We start from the raw sequence: 21692 nt of genomic DNA on the forward strand, positions 1-21692 counted from the left end.
AAGAAAATCGAAATTCAGGAAGCACATCGTAAGTTGATAAAACTATTTACATTTTTTTCCAATTTCGGATCAGATTATCATTTCAATTGTGTTATTTTGTATCTTCTTCATTTTCGTTTTTGTTTTGTTTTAGCCTGTGTCCATTTCCCAAATATAAACAACTTATTTTGTTATATTGTAGTCAATGCCATGTACCCAAATGTCACCTGCCCCATCTCCTGATACACAAGAGATCAGAATTAAAGACGCCTTAGAAAGAATGGACGATGAAATGAGTTTGATAGGAGATGGTTCCACTTCACATGTATTGCCAACCATTAATGGAAAAAATAAAGATCTTGTGTCTATCTCACATGAAACGGTAAGTTTAAGCAGGTTATTTCACTTCTGTATGCTGTCAGTATAGGTAGCCTATTTGTGTACAGGCAATGTAAAAGGGAAGTAACTCTAAGTAAGTTTCTGCTTTTCAATAGAAACCCAAGAAGATTTATTCCTACTGGTATTAATTAATGCATAAGAATTGACTCTTTGTCGGTGCCAGCGTACTGTTTTTCCTGCATTTTAGTCATATTTTATTACCTTCACTTCAGATGGCTGACGTATTAAATGGAGTATATGAAGAGTCGGTACAAGAATGCACAGTTATTGACTGCAGATATCCTTATGAATATGAGGGTGGTCATATCCAGGTAAATACAATATTCATGTCATGTCATTTCCATTCAAGTTTATACAATTTATAAGTAAACATCATTTTTTCTTTTTTAATAATCAACAAAGATTTTATTTTGAAAAATTTATCATTTATATACAATTTACACCATTTGGACAACTTTCAAATCTTATTCCAAAAAATTCAGAAATGATAAAATTGATTGATTTTTTGCAGGGTGCTCTTAATCTTTACACTCAACAACAAATATCAGAGTTTATTAAATCTCAACAACAAAAACAGACAACTGACAGTCTCAAACATATTTTGGTCTTTCATTGTGAATTTTCATCAGAAAGAGGACCTAAATTGTAAGTCCAGAATTATATTTTGAATCTAATCTCTATAGATTTATCAAATTTCAATATTTAATCCAAAAATATCCTAATAAATTCAAAAAACATCGTTTAATGTAAAGTAAATCTGAAAATCGTATTGCGTATTATTTTAAACTGCGCAATGTATTCGCAAATATATTGTATATGACTATGTGACTCTTATTTCAGATTAAGATATTTAAGAAGCTTAGATCGTAAAGAAAACAGTCATCGTTATCCATATCTTGACTTCCCTGAAATTTACATCTTAGAAAAAGGCTACAAAGTTTTCAGTGAAAATCAAATGGTAAGCTAGATATAAAATTTTCAAACTGTAAAGCATTTTTAATAGCTCAGATTACTTTCTTGTGAGTCTTACTTAGAAAGGTTTCGGTAACAGTACTGTGGGTTTCCTTTGGTAGCTTCAAGATTTCTTCTCAAGTTTGGGCCTAAACCATAATATTTGGTTATTTACATTAAATGATTCTATTTTTCAGCATTTGTGCGAGCCACAGGGATATACACCAATGTTACATAAAGACTATTCCTCCGATTTAAGACGATTCCGAATCCGATCCAAATCCTGGACAGAAGGAGAAAGAAAATCCAAGATCCGAAGATCATTAATGTCACCTTATTAAGTGATTATACAAACATTACCAATAGTGCTTTCACTATCCACTATCAAACGGGGATGTGCAATAACTTATTATATGTGTTGTCCTGTGTTTTCTCTGTGTGTGCTGTTACGTCTCTGAAATCTCAACAAACTTATAATAACTGAGAAGACAGAAAAAAGACTTAGTGCAGACGATGTGTGTAATAAATCCATGAGTGATGTAAGAGACGTAACTCCTTCATCTTTTGCATCTTCATGGACAAACTTGATGTGTATGCTTCCAAAGTGGCGCATACATCCTAACCTAATGAAGATATTTATAAACTATCATTTAAATGGATTAATGATGTAGAAGAATGTGACTCAATACAAGAATATTGCAAGTTGCCAACATCCTTTCTATGGTGATGTATGGTGTAAATCCTTTAGGATGTAGTCTCTGATATCCAGAAAATGGAACTGTATAATAGAAACTAACGTGTACCCTTTTGTCTCGTTAAGTAATATCATTTGGATGAAAATGCACGAGTATTGGCAATAAATGTAAATGTTAAGATTATACACATTTTGATGTGATGTAAGGGACGTAACTCATCTTTTTATTCTTTTTCTTCTCTTCAATCTATCCACTCTTTATATGTTTGTAAATATTATTTATGTTCTTTTGATACCACGCTGATGTTATGCATGATTCAATCACGCTTGAACAGATTTTGAATATATAATGCACATAATGTAATAAAATAAGTGAATATTTATTTGCATGAAGCATGTGCATGACCATTTTATTCAATTTTAAAGATGGATGTCTTGTAATTTTATATATATTCTTTGTATCTTAATAAGATTTCTATTTTTCTGTCATTCTTTTTGTTCATATTGTCTCTTCTTAGTTCGAGTTATGGACATATTTTCCTCTTTCTAAACTATCCAACTTTGTAATTTCCTAGGTTATTTATTTATAAATGCATTGTCTATATTATATCTTGCATGCTATGTAAATGTGTTACTGTAGCATGATATATGAATAAAGATGCATGAATCGTAAACAAAATTATATTTTTTTCGATATCTGATCTCTGCCCTCTTATGATGCACACTGTTCGTGTGCCCGAACCCTAATCGTTGAGATCGTTCAAGACCCCCTTTCCCCCATAAACCGGCATAGTATGACTATTACAGCCACCGTCTGAAATGTTGAAGCCTTCGTGGCTTTTCTTTTGTTCGTCCTGTCCGACGTCCTTGGGCTCCACGACTTCCAGAAATGAAAATCCCTGGTCCCTACGCAGACACATGTGGTATTTGCTACTAATGAAACTTTTTTAAACCTCTTATGGTGTTATCTGGTACCGTACCTTCATTTGGCAATGTTGTACATAAGGCATTTAGTTTTCACGCGATTACATGAAATCCCTGGAATTTTCAGTAAGTACATGTAATCCCTGCTTTATCAAGGGACTTCATGAATTAATTGAAATCTTTTGGAATTTCGTGAAATCACTGAAGTATCTGTGTTACAGAGTAACAAGTAAACCTAAGATATGAGCTACACCGAATTGTTGTCTGTGTCTCTGTGGCTTGACAATAGAGACTAGTTTTGAATTTAGAGTTAACTTCTCCTTATTTCTAGACGACGCTTTTTCGGAAAAGGATCAAATTCAGTGCAAGTCTTCTCGTTTCAGTGCTATTTTAGATATTTTTGTAAAGATTTACCGGGCATACGAAAGTATAAACTAGTTGCAATGAAAATTGCATATCAAGTAGGTATTACGGAATCCATGTAAACTACACTTTTGCATTGAACACATCCTTTGCTTTGCCCAGATTTCATACAAACTCTTGAAACTTTATCATCAATCAAACTAAACTTTTTATTTGAAGTTGAGTTGAAAGGGGAGAAAGAGTTTAACAATTTTGGAAGCTAAGGTAAATTTACCAAGCTGATAAATCTCCAAGAAGAATAACAGTTAGCAATCTTTATCCCTTTTAATCCATTTCTATATCAGGCCTACTAAATAAAGGCGGTATGAAACTGTTTGTGACAGTCACTGACACTAGTCAGTCAGACAATATTGTCCAAAGAACGAGAATCAATGCATGTTTGTGTACTCAGAAAATACTAAATATCAGTATTTGGATTGATTTTCATTATTTCAATGGAATTTAATTGAAATTAAATGGATTTGCAGTAAAATGATAGAAAGATTTAGATATGTTGTACAGACACAGCTTTATGGAACAACAAAATTTCAATAAAAAAATATTGAAATAAACAACCCTGGCACATTGAGAAATAAAAACTTTAACCAGTGATTGTTGATCCTTAAAGCTGTGGATATCAGTTTTAGGTTAAACATAACTCTAACCACTTCAATAACTTTTCAGTAAAATGAAGACAATGGAGGAAGAAGAGAAAAAAGAAACAGAAGCTAGAGTTGATTTGGCTGATTTTGTTTTTGAAGTTGATCGATTTACAAAACTGATTGAACCTTTTGCTTTTTGTTTTTATTTTCTTGATGATGTCAGAAGGTAGGCAATTAGTACCGGTAATGAAACTTATGAAGTATTTGACCTGAAACTAAATATTCGCTTTATTTTGATTAAAAATTGTGTGGAACATAGTAATGGTATGGTTAACTGATTGTAAACAAATATTGAACCAGCCACATTTGACTTTTATAACAGATCGTGATCTTGATATTCCAGATGGAGGAACCCAGTATTATCTGGTGTTTTGTTAGTCACCTTAAATCTTTCCTGTCTTATACTAACTAAAGGTTTGTATATAATTACATATATCACACATCCGTTCCATATGCTCATTCAAAAAGTTGAAAATGAAAAAGAGCAAATGAATTGGCCATTATGATTAAGCAAAATTCTTCTGCTTGCTTGCATGGACAATCAGTCCCTATGGAAGTTTAGCCACTGTAGTGGTTGAGGGCTCTTATCTCAGTTGGATGTGTGAAAGTATGGAGACCTTTAATAAGTCAATTTTCCGCATTATTGACCATTTTGGAAAATGTTATAATCAAATGAAGTTCATAAAACAAGGATTCCTCTACTGGCATTGGATTACTCAAAATTGACACAAATTAACTATATTAACAAAAACCCATATTTTGATGAACACTAGGATAGGATCACAATTTCTGTTGTTTTGATGCTAGAAGAAAAAAATAAATGTTTTCAATATATTTTTTCAGGGTCGGTGTTTGTGTTTGCATCATTAGCTGTGATATGTATAGCCTCGGTGTCTTTATTTCACATACATACAAAGATTTTAAACAAAGTATTACCTGAAACACGCCGATTACCTCGTGTTTATAATGGTGAAGATATTAATACTTTACAGACAGTCAGACAGTTTAGATATAGGTTAGAATTTTACACTTTTTGATTTGTCATTTTGCATTTTGGCAACATATAGAATTTACAATTTTTGACCAACCCATTTTGCATGTAATGGACGGAGATAAAAGGAAATGCTCATCCCAAGTAAGAAAATATTTTAGCGCCTTCTTCTTAGACAGTATTTTAAAGCTAGCTGTTGTGTTATTTTCAAAGATTTTGTACCTTTTGTAAAGATATGATGAATTAATAAAGATCAAAAGACAGCTTTTGCAGTTTTTTTACATTTTGAAATCTGAATTGACAACCAAAGAAGATCTTGTCGGAATTTGGACAATTTGAAAATTTTGTAACAATTGTTAATTAAGCTGTGTACCCTGAAAGTAATTTTCTTGTAAATTTTGAGCAATCAAGCCACATTGATATTATCTATTGACAAAATCAAGGTATTATTTTATTGGTGTTATGATATACCATTAGGCCTATAGTTCTCATCAACTTTGACTAAATTTGGTACTTATATTTGGCTTGATGAGATCTTATTTGTGATTTTGTGTCTATTTTCAGTTTAATTGAAATGCATGATTTTGTGATAAAATGTAATGAATACTTATCATCATGGTATTGTATATTGAAATGGGAGAAAACTCTAACATCATTAATGTAAGTATATATCAAGCTACTGGTCTGTTGTAATTCACATGAGCTCATCACATGCTTTGTGTTTCAGATATAAAATCCTTATCAGGATTCAGCAGTAATTTGTATAAGTCAGAAAGATACTTCTTGATGATTGTACAAAACTAATATTTTGTTTGTATAAGTGTGATCTATTCAAAGAGGACACCTCTGTAGAATTATCAATTACTTCTCAGTCAGGATTTTCATGTTCATGACCAAGAGTGTGTACTTTCTACTTTCAGTTTTCACATAGAAGTTTGTGTATTTATATTGAGTTTGGTTGTCATGTCAACTAGAATCAACTGCTTTATGTTCTTTAATTGGTTCTTCTTATGTCATCAAGACAGTATCAATTGTAAGTTATTTTCAACTTCAGATATCCATGATATTATGACCTCACGTAAACAGTCTAATTAAAATTACCCATCCCATAACCTGATGACCTCTGCCTTAACCAATGACATTTCTTCCTTCTACAATGCTGGGATTTTGTGATGCAAACAAACAGTTTATTCTCTGAAGAATAAGACTAGTTTATCAAGTTCCCTGAAATTGAATTTTAAACATGCCTATTTATTGAGTTATTTTATTTATTTAAACAGAGGTCAGGTTAGGTCAAAAGGTTATTGGGATGAATGTAAAAAGAGCACCATCATTAGACCCTTACTGTAGTGGCTACATTGAAACAAGTTTGGTCTTTTTTTAATTAGACTTCTCAAATACCTCAACACCGCTAATGACCTGTACAATGGTGACAGTGTAAAAGTGATAATTATTCTTATGGTTGTTCTGAATCCTGGTCATTATCAGAGTTTATGGTCACATAATTTATGCAATAACTGTATTTTGATAGATATAAAGAATATGGTGGTTCCAGATGAAAATAAAGTCAAGTTACGAGAATCAAACGGCGTCACACCTGACATAAAATCAAAGGTATGATATTCAGTGAGAGATGGATGGAATTAATTTATTTCTGGTGTACTTTACTAATTACCAGCGTTTTTTAGTAAAATGTCTGTCATTTGCTAAAAGAAATGATCTTATGCTTGATTCTGCAGAAAAATACAGCAATAGCCAAATTAATTATCTTAATTTACAATTAATCAGACTGCTTTGGTTAACTTTTAGGAAAAAATTGACGAAGACCAAAAATCAGTGGAAATAGAAGATTCAAATGATGTAAGCCTTTGTTCTGTAATTTTCCTTTCCTAGACATATGTCTGTTGTCTGCATGTTTCTTTTGTGGAATTGTGAAAAATTGAAGGCTTTCTTTGCCCTTAGAGCTGTTAATAAGTACCGAATTATGGAAATTTATATGTTAAAGTTAAACTATTGATGAAATATCAAAAACCTTAACTTGAGTTGTTGTATCAGCGCAGGTTTGGACTATTTGATTAATTGGTGTTCCTAATGAATTATAATGTATTCTTAATCATATCATTATGTTCTTATTGCATATAATTAAGAGTTTTAACCAACCATAAATGCCCATGTATGAACAGTCTGGATAAGCAAAAAAAGACTTTTTGACCTTTCTTGATCTGTCACTCATTGGAATTCTGCTGGTAATTCTCATCTAATTTACCTAATGATGAATATTATGAACATGTGAGACAAACTGGTATTTTTCCAAGTCATTAGAACAACTCTACTTTCTATTCGTAAAAGTATTAGTATTAGCATTTTCATCAATGAAAATAATGAAACCCATCTTTAAACCCTGTTGGGTTAAACTGACCAACCATATCGGTATATTGACTTCAATTCCATTTCAGACTGATACTGTAGATGTATCTGATGAAGATAATATGGTACCATTAGAAGATAACATGGTTCCGTTAGATTCTACCCCTAATAAACCTGGTATGGTGGCTAGGTTATTAGAGTTAAAACGCAGACGTCAACAGGCCTCATCAGGTATTCTTTATAAATATTCATTTAAATCGTGTTCATGACTTGTTAAATCTGTCCTCAATACGCCTAAAGGTGAGGGCACACGAAATGTCTTGGTCGCGGAGACTTTTGTCGCCTATTAGAGTCTTGTCTTCAGTTTCAGCCACTGGCACTGGCACACGAGGAGACAAAAATCTCCAGTCGATTGTTTTCCACCTTGTCGATAATCACGTAGGGAACATGCACTTGAAAGGAAAAGGAATCTGATTGGATGATGACGGTCTGTCTTGCAGAAGATAAAACTATCGGAGACAATTATTCAATCATGTTGATAATCTTGTCCAGGAAGCATGTGCACACGCAAAATTTTTCTCAAGACTCTAATCATCTACAAAAATCTCTGACAAAGTCTGCTTGTGTGCCCGCACCTTTAGAGAAGATCTATTGACTGGTATTGACATAAAGTTTTTCTTTCTTACAGAAAATTGTTTTGCATGCAAAGTGGCATTTTCAGCATTTCTTAAAAGAAGGGTAAGATATTATATTTCTGTATTTGTAAATAATTTTCATATGTTTCTTAGTAATAATAATAATGATAAACTCTTTATTTTACATGGATCAGAATTATGTCCATTATACCAATTTACATGGAGCTCTCAGCCCTAGAGGACTTTAGATATCTTTTGTTGAACATAGTTTGCATCCAATACTGGGAGCCGCGGTGGCATAGTGAGTTAGAAGTTTGTTGCTAACCTGAAGGTCCAGGGTTCAATCCCGGCATAGGGCGAGATAATACCTTTGGATTTTTCAACCCGGTTTCCCCCTGTCAGTAATGCAGGTAAGAGGGGCTGACATGGAAAAAGCGTTGGATAAAGAAAAAAGAGCAAGCTAATGCCGCTGTCCTGGCAAAATTTCCCTCATTGCACCCTGTATGGCGTTGCCCGTCTTCATTAGCCCACATCGTGCAGAAAAGTAGGACAATGCCATAGCTACAACAATCCATTGGAAATACAATTACAATGCCTTCCTAGGATTTAAATGGTTATACACTGTAAAAAATAACATCAACATCACTAGTGAAATTAGGAGCAGAAAAACTGGACATTAAACTCTATTTCTGTTTATATTATAGTATTATTGTCGACATTGTGGGAAAGATTTTTGTAATAAATGTTGTAATCAAAAAGTACCAAGATCAGTGTTTGGAGCTACAGGTAAGATCTATGTTTCAAACTGATAGAGCTCGATTTAATATAATGGTGTCAGTTTAGGATATAAGTTTGTCTACAATTAAATAAAAACTGACCATTGTAAGCGTACCTTCCTGTCTGTTATTAACATTCTGCTTTCAATGTCATATCTGCAAAAGAAATTTGCCAGTTTATCTGTTCAACTCCAACGACTTGTATGATAATGTTTGGTAGGGACGCAGGCTGAAATAGGTCAGTTGTCTGATGATCTCATAGCAAGAAACAACATGTTTTAGGTTTTGTTTTAATATTTCTTTATGGCTTCACAATAGATGTATTGAGCACTATTTTAACATTTTGTGTTATTGTATGATAATGTTTAAATATGATTTTGTAGCCCCAGCTGCCCAGACGGAAACTGTATTGGTGTGTAATAATTGTCAGAAGTTACTAGCGACTGGAAAAGATATTAAAGTCAGTTGAACATCCTGGGAGAGCACTGTGTGAGTTTTTACAGACATTACTGGTACAAAATACATTGTGATTTGAGGTTTTAAATGGAGTAGTAGATGGGGTGATAGAAAGGTTTTTTTAAATTTCAAAATATTTTTGTCACATTTTTTATCTATATATAGTTTTTACTATGAATTCATAGCTTGATGAATTCTTTTATTTACTATTAGCTATAAGCATGTAAAATAACATAACACATTTTATACATAACCAACATAAAGTGTGTTATGTTCATGTACATCCTATGTATAAGCTTAAAGGGATTGTAAAGATGTTTTTTAAATTTATGTTATTTGTGGACACTTCGCAAAACATCACAAAATATGATATATCACAGAAACTTCGCAATTAGTGATGTCATCAAACACTTAGTTTTAGTGAAATTGCAGGAACCTCTGACGTCTGATGGAAATTTCGAATAGTGCAATGTTCCCTATACACATAACTAATTTATAAAACCTCTTAACAATCCCTTTAAATGGCCTTCACACCATAGAAATCACCAGTTGCGTATGGAAGCGCTCATAAAATTCTAACACAACTCAAAATGCAAGTGAGTTGTTGTGAACTCATTGCCACTTTCATTGTTCTCAACCCTGCTCAACTGGAAATCACTATGGTGTGAGACTATCTTAAGATGTACAAATTATTTTTTAGATTTTTCTTAGTATTTGTAATAGTAATTTGTATTTAAGAGTCATGTTATTGTTGATCTGTTGATAAGTATATTTTTATCATATACAGAATCTTCTTTTCTATCTTTTTTATTTAAGTGTAACTTTGTGGGCTCAAATTAATTTTTATGTAAGTCGAAAAAGAAAATGTCCTCAAATTTGTGAAAACTATACACCAAAATCTAGAGAATTATGCCCTTTAACGCATCTGAAAGTTTTAAAAAAAATCCAACCATTAATATTTTAAACACCAAAACTATTTAAAAACATTACGTAAGATTTTTAAGTTCATTACGCTTTTTGGAAACTGTTAGATAACTAGTGTATGGATTTGAATAAAATAAACGCTTAATTGTAGAGAAGGCAATCTAGGTCAAATTGCTTAATTAACAATTAGTACTCAGTTTTTAATTAACCCTTTTAAAACATATTCAGATTTACAAGAAAATACATTGCTATAAATAGCATACTTTAGAAATATTTTCAGTTATAATTTACGACGTGTTTGATATTTAAAATGTTTTATAAAAGAAGTGGAATGGCCCTTTTAAAGGGATTATTAAGAGGTTTTTAAATTTTTTTATACGTATCAATGGTGGGATGGTGCAAATTGATGCTATCAGTGTCCCCGATACACATACAAAGTTTAGAAAACCTCTTTACAATCCCTTTAAGATAAGTTTTGATAAAATTACAGTCAACTTTTCCCTATTTTAGCAGTCCTTCTGAGATGCATGTATTCTAAATTACACAAATTCTGATAATTCTCAAATCTACGTTCACACCAAGATGCATCTGAAGACAAATCAACAAAAATACATGATTTCGCAATAATAAAAGTGATACTTTAAAATCCCACCAAAATTAAGTAAAATCTTTGATGTCAATTTGCATGTGTATTTTCCAGTCTAAAGTCTGGGCTGAGAATTTTGGTAAACAGTCAGGGATCTAATCAAACTAAATTTCAGCTATCCAAAATACTTTCTAGATTTAAAATCTGATTTTTGGTTCATCTGCAATTAATTCAATAAAATGATAACAATTTAATCATAATATTAGAAATATTTTCAAAGAAGATAACAGTTTAATAAAACCTGATAAAAGCAGGAGTTTTTATGTTATTGTAAACAAACCATGTGTCAAAAAGTCTCAAACTTGGTCAATAAGTGTATATATTCATCAGTTTGACTTGAAAAAAAAAACTAAAAAATAGAATATCTATTATATCCATTAAACTTAAGTTATTATTGAAACATGCTTCTAAGTTTAATGAATTATTACTTAGTTTTATGGATATATTGGATTATAGAGGGATTCTGTTGTATAGTTATGACACCAGGTAAGTCCACTGATGAAAAAAGACTCATTTTGGCAAAGTGTCAATTTTTTGGTCATAGGAAGAGGAAAAGAGACCCTATTACCAGGTAAAACCAACTGATCTATATTGAAGAAACTGATTTTTTTAGATATATTTTTATGAATTTGTTAACCTTTTTTTTTTAAAAAATCTTGGCATCTTTACAGCTTATATTGTTATAGTATAATAGTCATGTATTATGTTTGTATGTGATAATGTTTGTATATATGTTAAATGTTCATAAGGTATATGCTTAGAAAGCGGGTTTTAGACAATCAAATGTCTTGCTAAATTGAATGTCTTGATGGATAAACATTTTAAAAATTTGTTAAGGGTCCAAGTAAATCATTTTGACTTCTTCATCAAGGTCATGAATTTTTTAGTAGTATTAGTATAATATTTGAGCGGTGGTCTGGGTCTGAAACTGGGATGTTGACAAATCCAAAGACGTATTGCATCTTGTTATGCTATTATTATTTTTATTATTTCAAATTTTCAAAGAACTGCTCCTTAATTTTAAAATAACTGCACGAAATTGCAAATGTCTTAAACTGCTGTTTTATGGCATTTCAGCTTTTGAATTTTTTTTCAGCCTAAATACTTTTAAAAATGGTTTCCATGGTTGCGCTCGATTGGAGAGTTCTGAACATGTTCCGTCTGTTCCAAATCTGCCATCAATTAAATGCTATGAAACCGCGGGATATGTTGCATCTATTTCCTTCTCCACCTTTTTGAATTCTGTCTGCACCTACTATTTTTTGGCACACATGGAACGCGTTCTGAACTCTGTTCTAACTTGTTTTATTGTTTCTGTCGTTTCCATAACTCGTGAATGTGCAGCACTACCAATCGAGCGGGCCCCCATATTTTCTATCACAATGATAAGCACAAGTACTGATGAAAATAATCTGTTTTACTTCAAATCAAAATATAGTTTTGCTCACAGTATTTTATTTATAATAAACCTTAGATTGTTTTTTGTTTCAAAATATTTATAATTTATTTTATTTAAGTATTTTATATGATTATATTTATTTTGTCATCAGTGAGTAGCAAATCTACCAAAAATCGACTGAAAATCAAACTTTTATTTTATTGGTAACAAGATAGTTCTTTAAAGAGATTGTAAAGAAGTTTTCTAAATTCTGTATGTGTATCGAGGACACTGATAGTATCAATTTACACCATTTCAATTTTCAATCAGACATCTGTAGTTCCTGCAATTCATTTAAAACTAAGTGTTTGATGAAACCACTAATCTCTAATATGCATTATCACATAAGGCACTTTGTGATAAGTGATGTCATCAAACTCTTTGGAACCACAGACATTTGACTGAAAATCAGAATGGAGCAAATTGATGCTATCTGTGTTTCCAATACACATATACAATTTAGAAAACCTCTTACTACATAATAAGGTACACATATTTAATTAAAGCAAAGTTTGGTGAATTGATTTTAAAGAGATTGAACAAAAATGATTTCCAAATTTTGTTATTATTTTTCATAAAAGCTCTCGATTCAACATCAAAATATTGCCTTTTTGGAATTTTCAAATTCTATAAAAGAAGTTTTATGCATGGCAAAGTTTGTTACTTTGGCACATTTTCTTCAGTCTGAGAAGTTGTGTTTTCTTATTGGTGTAAGCAAATATTAGAAAAATGTGCAGTAATTTAGAAAAAATAATTTTTGTCTGTGTATTAAGGATACACGACTTTGATATGCGTGTGACATTTGTTTGAAATAATCACAATTGTGCAAAAATTTGGTACTAGAAAAAATCATTTACTTGTGCAAAAATCTCAAGTTACTTAAGCTCAACTATTTTTACTTTTGTTTTGTTTTCAATGTTTTGATATAACTAGTCAATAGTCATATATTATAATCTTTCTTACAGTGTCTGTGATACACACAAGGATCTATAATTAACAATACTAATTAATTAATGTCAACCTCCATTTATGAATATTTTAAGCTCATGATGCTATCCTTGCAAAATTGCTCTAATTGCACACTGCATGGTTTTGAATCTTCAGTAGCCATTCAATTCCATGAATATTAAAGTGATACTATGTCTAAGAATGAACATAAAATTTAAGTTCTCAAGAATGGTCAATATGAGTATATATTCATCAGTGAACTTACCTGGTGTCATTAAGTTACAACAGAATCCCTGGAAAATCTAGAAAATTGGAAAATTCATAAAACTAAGTAATTATTATAATCTTAATATTAACCATTTTTCAATAGTTAATCGCATATTTATGGATAATTACTATGTTTTTTGGAATAATCAGATTATATAAGGATCCTGTTATGTTATTTATGACACCAGGTTATCTACTGATGAATATATGCTCTTATTAGCCAAGTTTAAAATTTTAGAATTTAATGTTCATTCTAAGACGTAGTATTCCTTTAAGAAACTTGAAAATTTAATTTAAATTATTTGATTTATTGTGGTTTCTTATTGTACTAACAGGTCTGGTTGAGGGATATAAAACTAAACATTTGCTTGTAATAATGTTAGTTTTAAAATTTAAATTCTTCAGCAATTCAAGAGAAATGTGATGACAGTATAAAATTCCTTAGAATGTTTTTGAAGCAATAATGAAAGAAAAGCCATATATAAAGATAAATAGCCAATCTTTGTATAATTATAGCTGTTAAAATTGTTAGTTATTGTCTAGTCAAGCTGTAGAAATCCTGTTTTATACCTGTGATGGTTATTTTGAATTTTCAACAAAAATATTATAAAGTATATATCTAAATATTACATAATGTCAAAATAGTACATTTGTCTTGTTGAATATAATATCAGTATAAATTATTGTATATTTGTCATTGGTTGGTATATTGGTAGTCAATGAAATGTATTTTAATGGTATGGTATAGTTGAGCAAACATAATTTTTTTCATATCTACAGGCCACTTTATTTGGTAGGGTTAGTAGTAATGCATAGAATTCGCCTAGTCTCTATCTGCAGGTCTGACTGTTCCTTATCACAGGTGCGATAAAAGTAGGGACTTGAAGTCTGGGTGTCAGAGACTAGAATTCGTTTACCTTCAGTGTCTAATATTTCTACCCCGAAATAAGGTAGACTGCTCATGTATGTTTTTGCTGGACTATATAAGTCTATAACCAAATCATTCAATCACTTTGTTTGTATTTAATCTAAATCAATCTTCTTTTTCCTCTTTTAAATGAAGTCACATTCTCTTCTCTTTGAGAATCTTTTGCACATGCCTGAAAAAAGTTAACTCCAGATACCAAATAAACTCCATTTTGTATTTTTTTTCTCATTTGGAAGAAGGCATGATTCATTAACAATACCCCCTCGTAAAAGGGATTGTAAAGAGGTTTTCTAAATTTTGTATGTGTATCAGAGACATTGATAGCATCTTTTTTTACCATTCCAATTTTAAGTCAGAGGCATGTGGTTCCTGCAGTTCCACAAAATATAAGTGGTTGATGACGTCACTAATTGCAAAGTAAGCCAATAAGGCCCTTCGTGATTAGTGACGTTATCTAACACTTAGCTTATATGGAATTGCAGGAACCAAAGACGTCTGATTGAAAATTTGAATAGTGTCTTCGAAACACAAATTTTTTTTAGAAAACCTCTTTACAATCCCTTTAATGAACATTATACATGTACATGTGATTAATGCAAAATCAACAAAATATTTTTCTCTATATGTCTTGTTTATGTTATATGTTATTAATTGTATAAATTGTTTATTGTATTGTGTATAATCTGTTTTTATTTATTGTATAGTTTGTTGTTACCGTATTTACTGAAGTAAATAACATACATATAGAAAGCGCTCTTGATGGTCAGAAATGGCTGCTTTGTCTTTTACAAAAACAAATATTTATTACTTTATGGTTTCATGACTATGATCTGGCTTTAGCCCCAAACTATCATGTGCGGCAATTTTTATTTAAAAAGACAGGTTCGCCATTTTCAGGTGTTGATTTTAGTCTTGAATATATGTAAAAAGTATTCAGAATACAAGAAATGCATGTAAATCACATAATTCATTCAAAAATACTTCAAACTAGGAATTTTCCTTTTGTATATTGTCACGTCTCAAGAAATGATCAGTCATTGTGGATAATTCTGGACACACATTGATTTGAAGGCTCAAAGTTAGACAGTGAGATGTGAATACTATAACTGATTAGCTTAGCTAAAAACATTTTCTTTCTGAGACTCAGATATGATTGTTCAAACAATGGTGAACCTGTCCCTTTAAGGGCTTTGTTCAATCAAAATGCTTTTACCAGCACTGGCACTGTATTTGTAATGAACACATGATGCTCATCAGCCATTTTGCTTATTCTATAGTGCATTTTATTTTTAAATTACTTTAGATCTTCATTTTCGGCCAAAAAGTATAAGCCAAAATATTATGAACATTCAAATTTATGCCTATTTCTTAAACTGCAGTGCATGAAGGAATAAACTTTTAAAAATATCAAAAAAATTGTCATTACTCATGTAGGTAATTAGTTAAATATTAATTACGTGTATTTTTTATTTTTATTTAAAACAACATTTAAACAACTGACAATATTTATATTTTTGGATGATAAAAAGCAATGGTCTAGTGATTTTACTTCTACTACTTTGAGTCCTTATTGCAACATTTAGAGTGATGATTATATTAATAAATTTTATGGCTACTCCTGGCTTATGACAATGAAAAATGTGGTGTTTCTAAAAACACTCTTAGTGCTAGGGCGTCCTAAAAACAGTGTTAAAAGTTCAGACTCTCGGACATCCCAGAGCTAAGATCGTTTTGAGAATACCAGGCCTGGGTCCTGTTTACACAAAAAAAGTCACTTTTCAGTGAATCACCTGACTTGCTCGATTCAATTTAGGAAAGTTACACCACAAATACCAAAACTATCTGTCCTGATGAAGGATTGAGTATCTAAAACGTCTTAACACATCAGCAGCATGAAATGAGTGTTAGTCAATTCGGGTTGAACTTACTGTTAACATTCACTGAGTGCTTTTAGAACATAAACCTACATAATACAGTAGATACAAAAATAATTTAAGCCAAAATTGTTTCATGGTGAAAATGATCTACCATTATGGTTATATGAAGCCATTATTGGTAGCAGCATGAGGTGCCTGATGATCTCGTAAACCATTTTCAAATTCAACCATTGGTATATTATTTTCACTGAAATAATAAAAATAATATCATCCAATAGAAATCTTATTAGATTAGATTTCTGCTTTTGATTGACAGGAGATAAAATTGTTATATACTTACTCTATATATCTGGTATCATCAGTAGAATATTGGGGTGGTAATCTATAGACAGCTGATAAAAGTACTATATACTTACTCTATATATCTGGGATCATCAGTAGAATATTGGGGTGGTAATCTATAGACAGGAGATAAAAGTACTATATACTTACTCTATATATCTAGGGTCATCAGTAGAATATTGGGGTGGTAATCTATAGACCGGAGATAAAAGTACTATATACTTACTCTATATATCTGGGTCATCAGTAGAATATTGGGGTGGTAATCTATAGACAGCTGATAAAAGTACTATATACTTACTCTATATATCTGGGATCATCAGTAGAATATTGGGGTGGTAATCTATAGATAGGAGATAAAAGTACTATATACTTACTCTATATATCTGGGATCATCAGTAGAATATTGGTATGGTAATCTATAGACAGATGATAAAAGTACTATATACTTACTCTATATATCTAGGATCATCAGTAGAATATTGGGGTGGTAATCTATAGACAGCTGATAAAAGTGCTATATACTTACTCTATATATCTAGGATCATCAGTAGAATATTGGGGTGGCAATCTATAGACAGGAGATAAAAGTACTGTACAGTTACTCTATATATCTAGGATCATCAGTAGAATATTGGGGTGGTAATCTATAGACAGGAGATAAAAGTACTGTACACTTACTCTATATATCTAGGATCATCAGTAGAATATTGGGGTGGTAATCTATAGACAGGAGGTGGGGGTAATGATTGCTGACTACTGTAAGCTGACTGGCGATTTCTATGTCTGCAATATAGAATAAATTATAACTTTTGTTTTATTTTGGTATCAGGACAAATAACCAGCAGAGCTTTCAAATTATATCACAAAAGCCAACTGAGTTTATTCAAGATGATTTTGGACTCTTAATTCACACAAAAATATTCTGCCTTTGTTAAAATGGCATAATATTTAGAATTTCTCAACCAATTTGCTTTTGATATGAGTCAGAGCACAAAGCTTATTTTGAAATTGAGTGTCGCTTTATAATTATTACCCTGCTAGAGTTGCTCTATAATATGCTGGCCCTTCTAGAACACCCGATGAAACTCTGCAGCTGGCTTTGTCAATGTGGCAACCCTGAAGAAAGTCCACATAGCTAATAATATTGTTTATTTAATATAATGAAATTACTTCTGTAATGTTCCTGGAGCTGAGTAACAGGAATCTCTGGATCTAAAACCATGTCTATATTTATCAGATCTATCTAATGTCATAGTACCATATTTCTCATACTCTAATAACGGTGTATCTCTAGTATATGACATACGTCTTAATGCTTTAGATGCTCTTCTTATTGTGTCATATCTTTGCTGTTCTCTGAAAATCAAAGAAATCTAAATTTCGTTCAAAATTCTTCCAGTTTTATAACATGGAGCAAAGTTATCTCTGCTATTTGAACTAATTGTCCAACAAAATTGGTTTTCATTGAAACTTTTCACATTCAACTAAATTAATAGAAAATGTCTTATGATAGCTTTAAAACTGATAACTGGTGGAAAAACATCCTCAGGAATAATAGCTGTTTTCGTTTACCATAATTTTTTTCCAGTTGAATATTTTGACTTGCAAAAGTAATGGTGTAAAATAATTGAAAAACAGCAATTTCAAGAAGACGCCACACAAAAGATGTGAAATGATAAAATCTTACTTACTCTACAGATATAGTCTTCTTTGATCTAGAAGATAGGAGAAATATAAATACAGATTCATAAGAAATGGAAGCAAAGCACTTTACAGAAATTGAGCACAAAAACAACAAATTTTTGTCTCAGTCTCAGCAATGTCACTGCACTAAGGTTTAGACAGTAAATAAGAGGAAAAGACATGGAAAAGGCGTAAAGATCGCCTTGACTTAAAATGATTTTAGTTCTCCAGTCATCTGATTGGTCAAATACTAAAATTGTTTTATATGTATTACAGTATGTCTTAAGATTTGAATTTATTTTTTTAACTTAGTCAAAAATAAGGCCCCAGATAGAATTTCTCTTAAATTCAACACAAGTATTTATCAAATAGCAAGTCAGATTGTCTTCTGCTAGGCGCTTGCTTACATGCTGAGAGTTCAAATCCTCTTCAATGTAAGAAAAACTCTGATGCCATGGCCATTGCTTCTGAGAGTCAGTTTTGTCCCCTTAATATCAATCTGAAGCAGAAGTAGGGCAACAAGCTTAATTTCAAAGTAATTCCCGAAAGTCTATTTTACAATTCTTACCTTTTAGAATGAGAGCAACAGAAACATAAAGATAAGATAAAGGCCAAAAAGATTAATACAGAGGTTGGTATAACACAAATATAAATAAACTCCATAAAAAATTCACGACATTTTTCATTGCCACAGCGACTCGGTGGTAAATAATGGTCTGTTATTGGTATATAACTGTCAGTTGGTAGAATAGTTTCCAGTTCCAATATTGGTACTATTGTTACGTTGGTATAGTTCATATAGTTCTTATCCATTGTGAAATTCATCTAAGATAAAAATTTAAAAATTTACATTAAAAGGCATGGTTCACCATTTTTGGATTCCGGTTTTTGAAGTTAACTTAGTGTTCATGGTGCAATTTGTGATCTATTACCTTTGATATCAAACAGTTGTTAACAGATATTAAACATTATGGGTGTATGTGATCAGGGTTTTAGAAGGAGATTTCCATCGTCATGCACCTTTGGCAAAAATTCCATTGAAACACTGTTATTTTCTAATCTCATACATAATACAGGTTATTTTTCAGTTTAATATTCTCATTCCTTAATTGTTGATTCTTATACATATCTTACAGAAGGGGTTTTCAACCTTTTTCTTTCTATTACCCCTTTCAGGATTGCATTGCCCCCTTTCCCATTAAATATTTTCTATTACCTCCCTACTCCCTATAAATCCTTCTTATTTCTTGATTTTCTCTTAGGTTTTTCCCTGCAAAAGAGCCTCATTATCCCTTAAAAATTTCAAAATTACCCTTGGGGCTTCGGGGTAAGGTTGAAAACCCCTGCCTCACAGCCTCATGAACTTGTACACATTCAGAGCAATTTGTTATTGTTAATGACACAACAAAAAAGCAAATAATGAAAACCACAACACCAGCACTGATTCCAAGCACTAAAAGCCTCTTGGCTCAGTAAATAAATTGAAATTTTTGCATATCTCTTCCAACCTTCAAATTATAATGGAAAGGACTAGATATAAAAAGTCTACACCTAACATAAAGACACAAATAATATAACTTTAAAACTTACTTTTACAAAGTTTTATGGCTGATGTTCTAAAAATAGAACCTAATTGCCATGACTTCCTGTAGCATTCCTGGAGGTAGATGAGATTAACCAGTCTCTCTCAATTCCAGCTTGGTTGTACCAGATTTTCACAGAAATAAAGAGAAATGATCTAGTAATTACAAGATAGAAATTTATATGTATTATTTACACAATGCCTTCCTTCAATATAACTTTCACTTAGGCTAATGAAAACAAACACCATGAGTGATATTATACCAGCAAGAAAAGTTACAAAACCGCTTTACAACACCTTTGTAGGGTAGTACAAATCTAAACAATGTTTCTCATTTTATCAAATAGGTTGAAACTATATTTAGGTTCAATCCTAAAATCATCTTTGAATCTTTCCCCTCGAACAAGGGGCATATCTTGAGGGGAGGGCCAAAAATGAGAGGTATCTCCTGGGTCAGATTGGAAGGGGCCTGGAGTCTGCCAGAGGCCTTAAGAAGATTTCAGATGACCTTAGATGAATTTTGAGCATTTAGAGGGCTTAATTTTCATTTCAAAATAAGACCTTTAACAGGGGGAGGGGGAGAGGGGGGAGGAGGGTGGAATAGCCCAATGGCCTACCCCCTAAATATGGTACTGTCCTTGATGGCTGATGAAAACAAAATAAAAAATACAAGAGAATAGATTGATTTAATTATAATATAAAGAAGACAATATATAAATATAATCTGAAATATAGAGGATATCAAGAGCAAGATTCTGAATAGTCTCTACACAATATATCTGACTATTGATCAAATCTATGAAGCATGTAAATTGATTATTGCATGGATTTTTCGTCAGATGCAAAATATTACAATTCTAAATATAATACAAATCTATTGAAAAGAAATTTATTGGTAAATGATCAAACAAATAGATTATACCATGCATCATCTAGTCACATCATCAACACAAGCTGATAGCATATCAGATATATCATCTTGTGATAAATGAAATAATGCAAGTAGGCAATTAGCATCTATATATATGTAAAGCTATTTTCAACACCCAGTTGAGCTACCCTGGCTCACAACCTTCATCAAGTTTTTTTTGAAAATTGCCCTATACTACAATGTGACTGTTAAGTGATTTTTAATAAGTCATCAAGCCTAATTTTTCAACCCACTTGTTATTGGATTAAGACAAACATATGAGAAGATTAATGCCAAGGACCAAGCTTGATCCTCAATCCTTGTCAAAATATTTTTTTTTAAATTTTTGCTCAATTTTTACTTTGTCAAAACACATGGAGTTGTCTGACTAAAGTCAAAAAAACAAAACTAATTCAAAATTTCATCTTTTAACTCCTGTTCAGTGAATTTCAGTCTCCCAAATCTTTAACTTTCCCAATCCAATAGGCTTGATTTTTTATATCTGAAATGTGCCAACAACATGAAACAAGCTCTTGTTGATTTGATATATATATATTATAAACAGAATAGATCCTCTAAATTCAAAATAAGACATACTTATAAATCTTAAAAATCAAAATTGGAGAAATTCTCCTATATGGATATACTTGTAAAATCACAAAATAAAAATCATTTTAACATTGAACACATTAGAATAAATTAACATAAATTATGGAATACTCTGAATAATTAGACTAGGGACAAAATCAAATGAAATCAATAAATATAAATATGATATTCGAATGATATGTTGGTGGATATGATATGTGTATATAGAAATAGATTAAAATGTAAAAATTCACATTATTTTTTCGCAATCATTTTTTTTGTGTCATTTTAAATAATAATAAATCAATTCACGGATCCGC

General features: G+C 31.4%; 3 protein-coding genes across 3 annotated transcripts; 2 read left to right on the plus strand and 1 right to left on the minus strand.

The window, feature by feature from the left end:
- Nucleotides 1-259: 259 nt before the first annotated feature.
- Nucleotides 260-1670, plus strand: LOTGIDRAFT_119865 (hypothetical protein; the record flags this gene model as incomplete). Its single annotated transcript, XM_009058048.1, has 5 exons — nt 260-361; nt 591-689; nt 890-1023; nt 1219-1336; nt 1527-1670. 5 exons carry the CDS (start codon nt 260-262, stop codon nt 1668-1670), a joined length of 597 nt encoding a protein of 198 aa, XP_009056296.1.
- Nucleotides 1671-4037: 2367 nt separating this feature from the next.
- On the plus strand, nt 4038-10905 carry LOTGIDRAFT_162115 (hypothetical protein; the record flags this gene model as incomplete). Its single annotated transcript, XM_009058049.1, has 11 exons — nt 4038-4177; nt 4355-4425; nt 4855-5026; nt 5567-5662; nt 5923-6035; nt 6534-6616; nt 7459-7600; nt 8058-8107; nt 8709-8790; nt 9164-9240; nt 10861-10905. 11 exons carry the CDS (start codon nt 4038-4040, stop codon nt 10903-10905), a joined length of 1071 nt encoding a protein of 356 aa, XP_009056297.1.
- Nucleotides 10906-15725: 4820 nt separating this feature from the next.
- Nucleotides 15726-19896, minus strand: LOTGIDRAFT_232831 (hypothetical protein). The gene is made up of 8 exons (XM_009058050.1): nt 19883-19896; nt 18861-19117; nt 18301-18324; nt 17780-17965; nt 17288-17392; nt 16984-17025; nt 16908-16949; nt 15726-16511 (listed from the first exon to the last, which is right to left on the minus strand). Exons 2-8 carry the CDS (start codon nt 19115-19117, stop codon nt 16424-16426), a joined length of 744 nt encoding a protein of 247 aa, XP_009056298.1. The 5' UTR covers nt 19883-19896; the 3' UTR covers nt 15726-16423.
- Nucleotides 19897-21692: the final 1796 nt, after the last annotated feature.

The sequence above is a fragment of the Lottia gigantea genome, assembly GCF_000327385.1.
Source record: "Lottia gigantea unplaced genomic scaffold LOTGIsca_32, whole genome shotgun sequence".
NCBI classification, from domain to species: domain Eukaryota; kingdom Metazoa; phylum Mollusca; class Gastropoda; family Lottiidae; genus Lottia; species Lottia gigantea.

Coding starts and splice junctions, on each gene's coding strand:
- LOTGIDRAFT_232831 (XM_009058050.1), bottom strand. CDS start 19,117: ATGAATTTCACAATGGATAAGAACTATATGAACTATACCAACGTAACA. Junction 16,950..16,983: donor GATGATCCCAGATATATAGA/GTAAGTATATAG, acceptor TCCTATCTATAG/ATTACCACCCCAATATTCTA. Junction 16,512..16,907: donor GATGATCCCAGATATATAGA/GTAAGTATATAG, acceptor TTATTATTTCAG/TGAAAATAATATACCAATGG.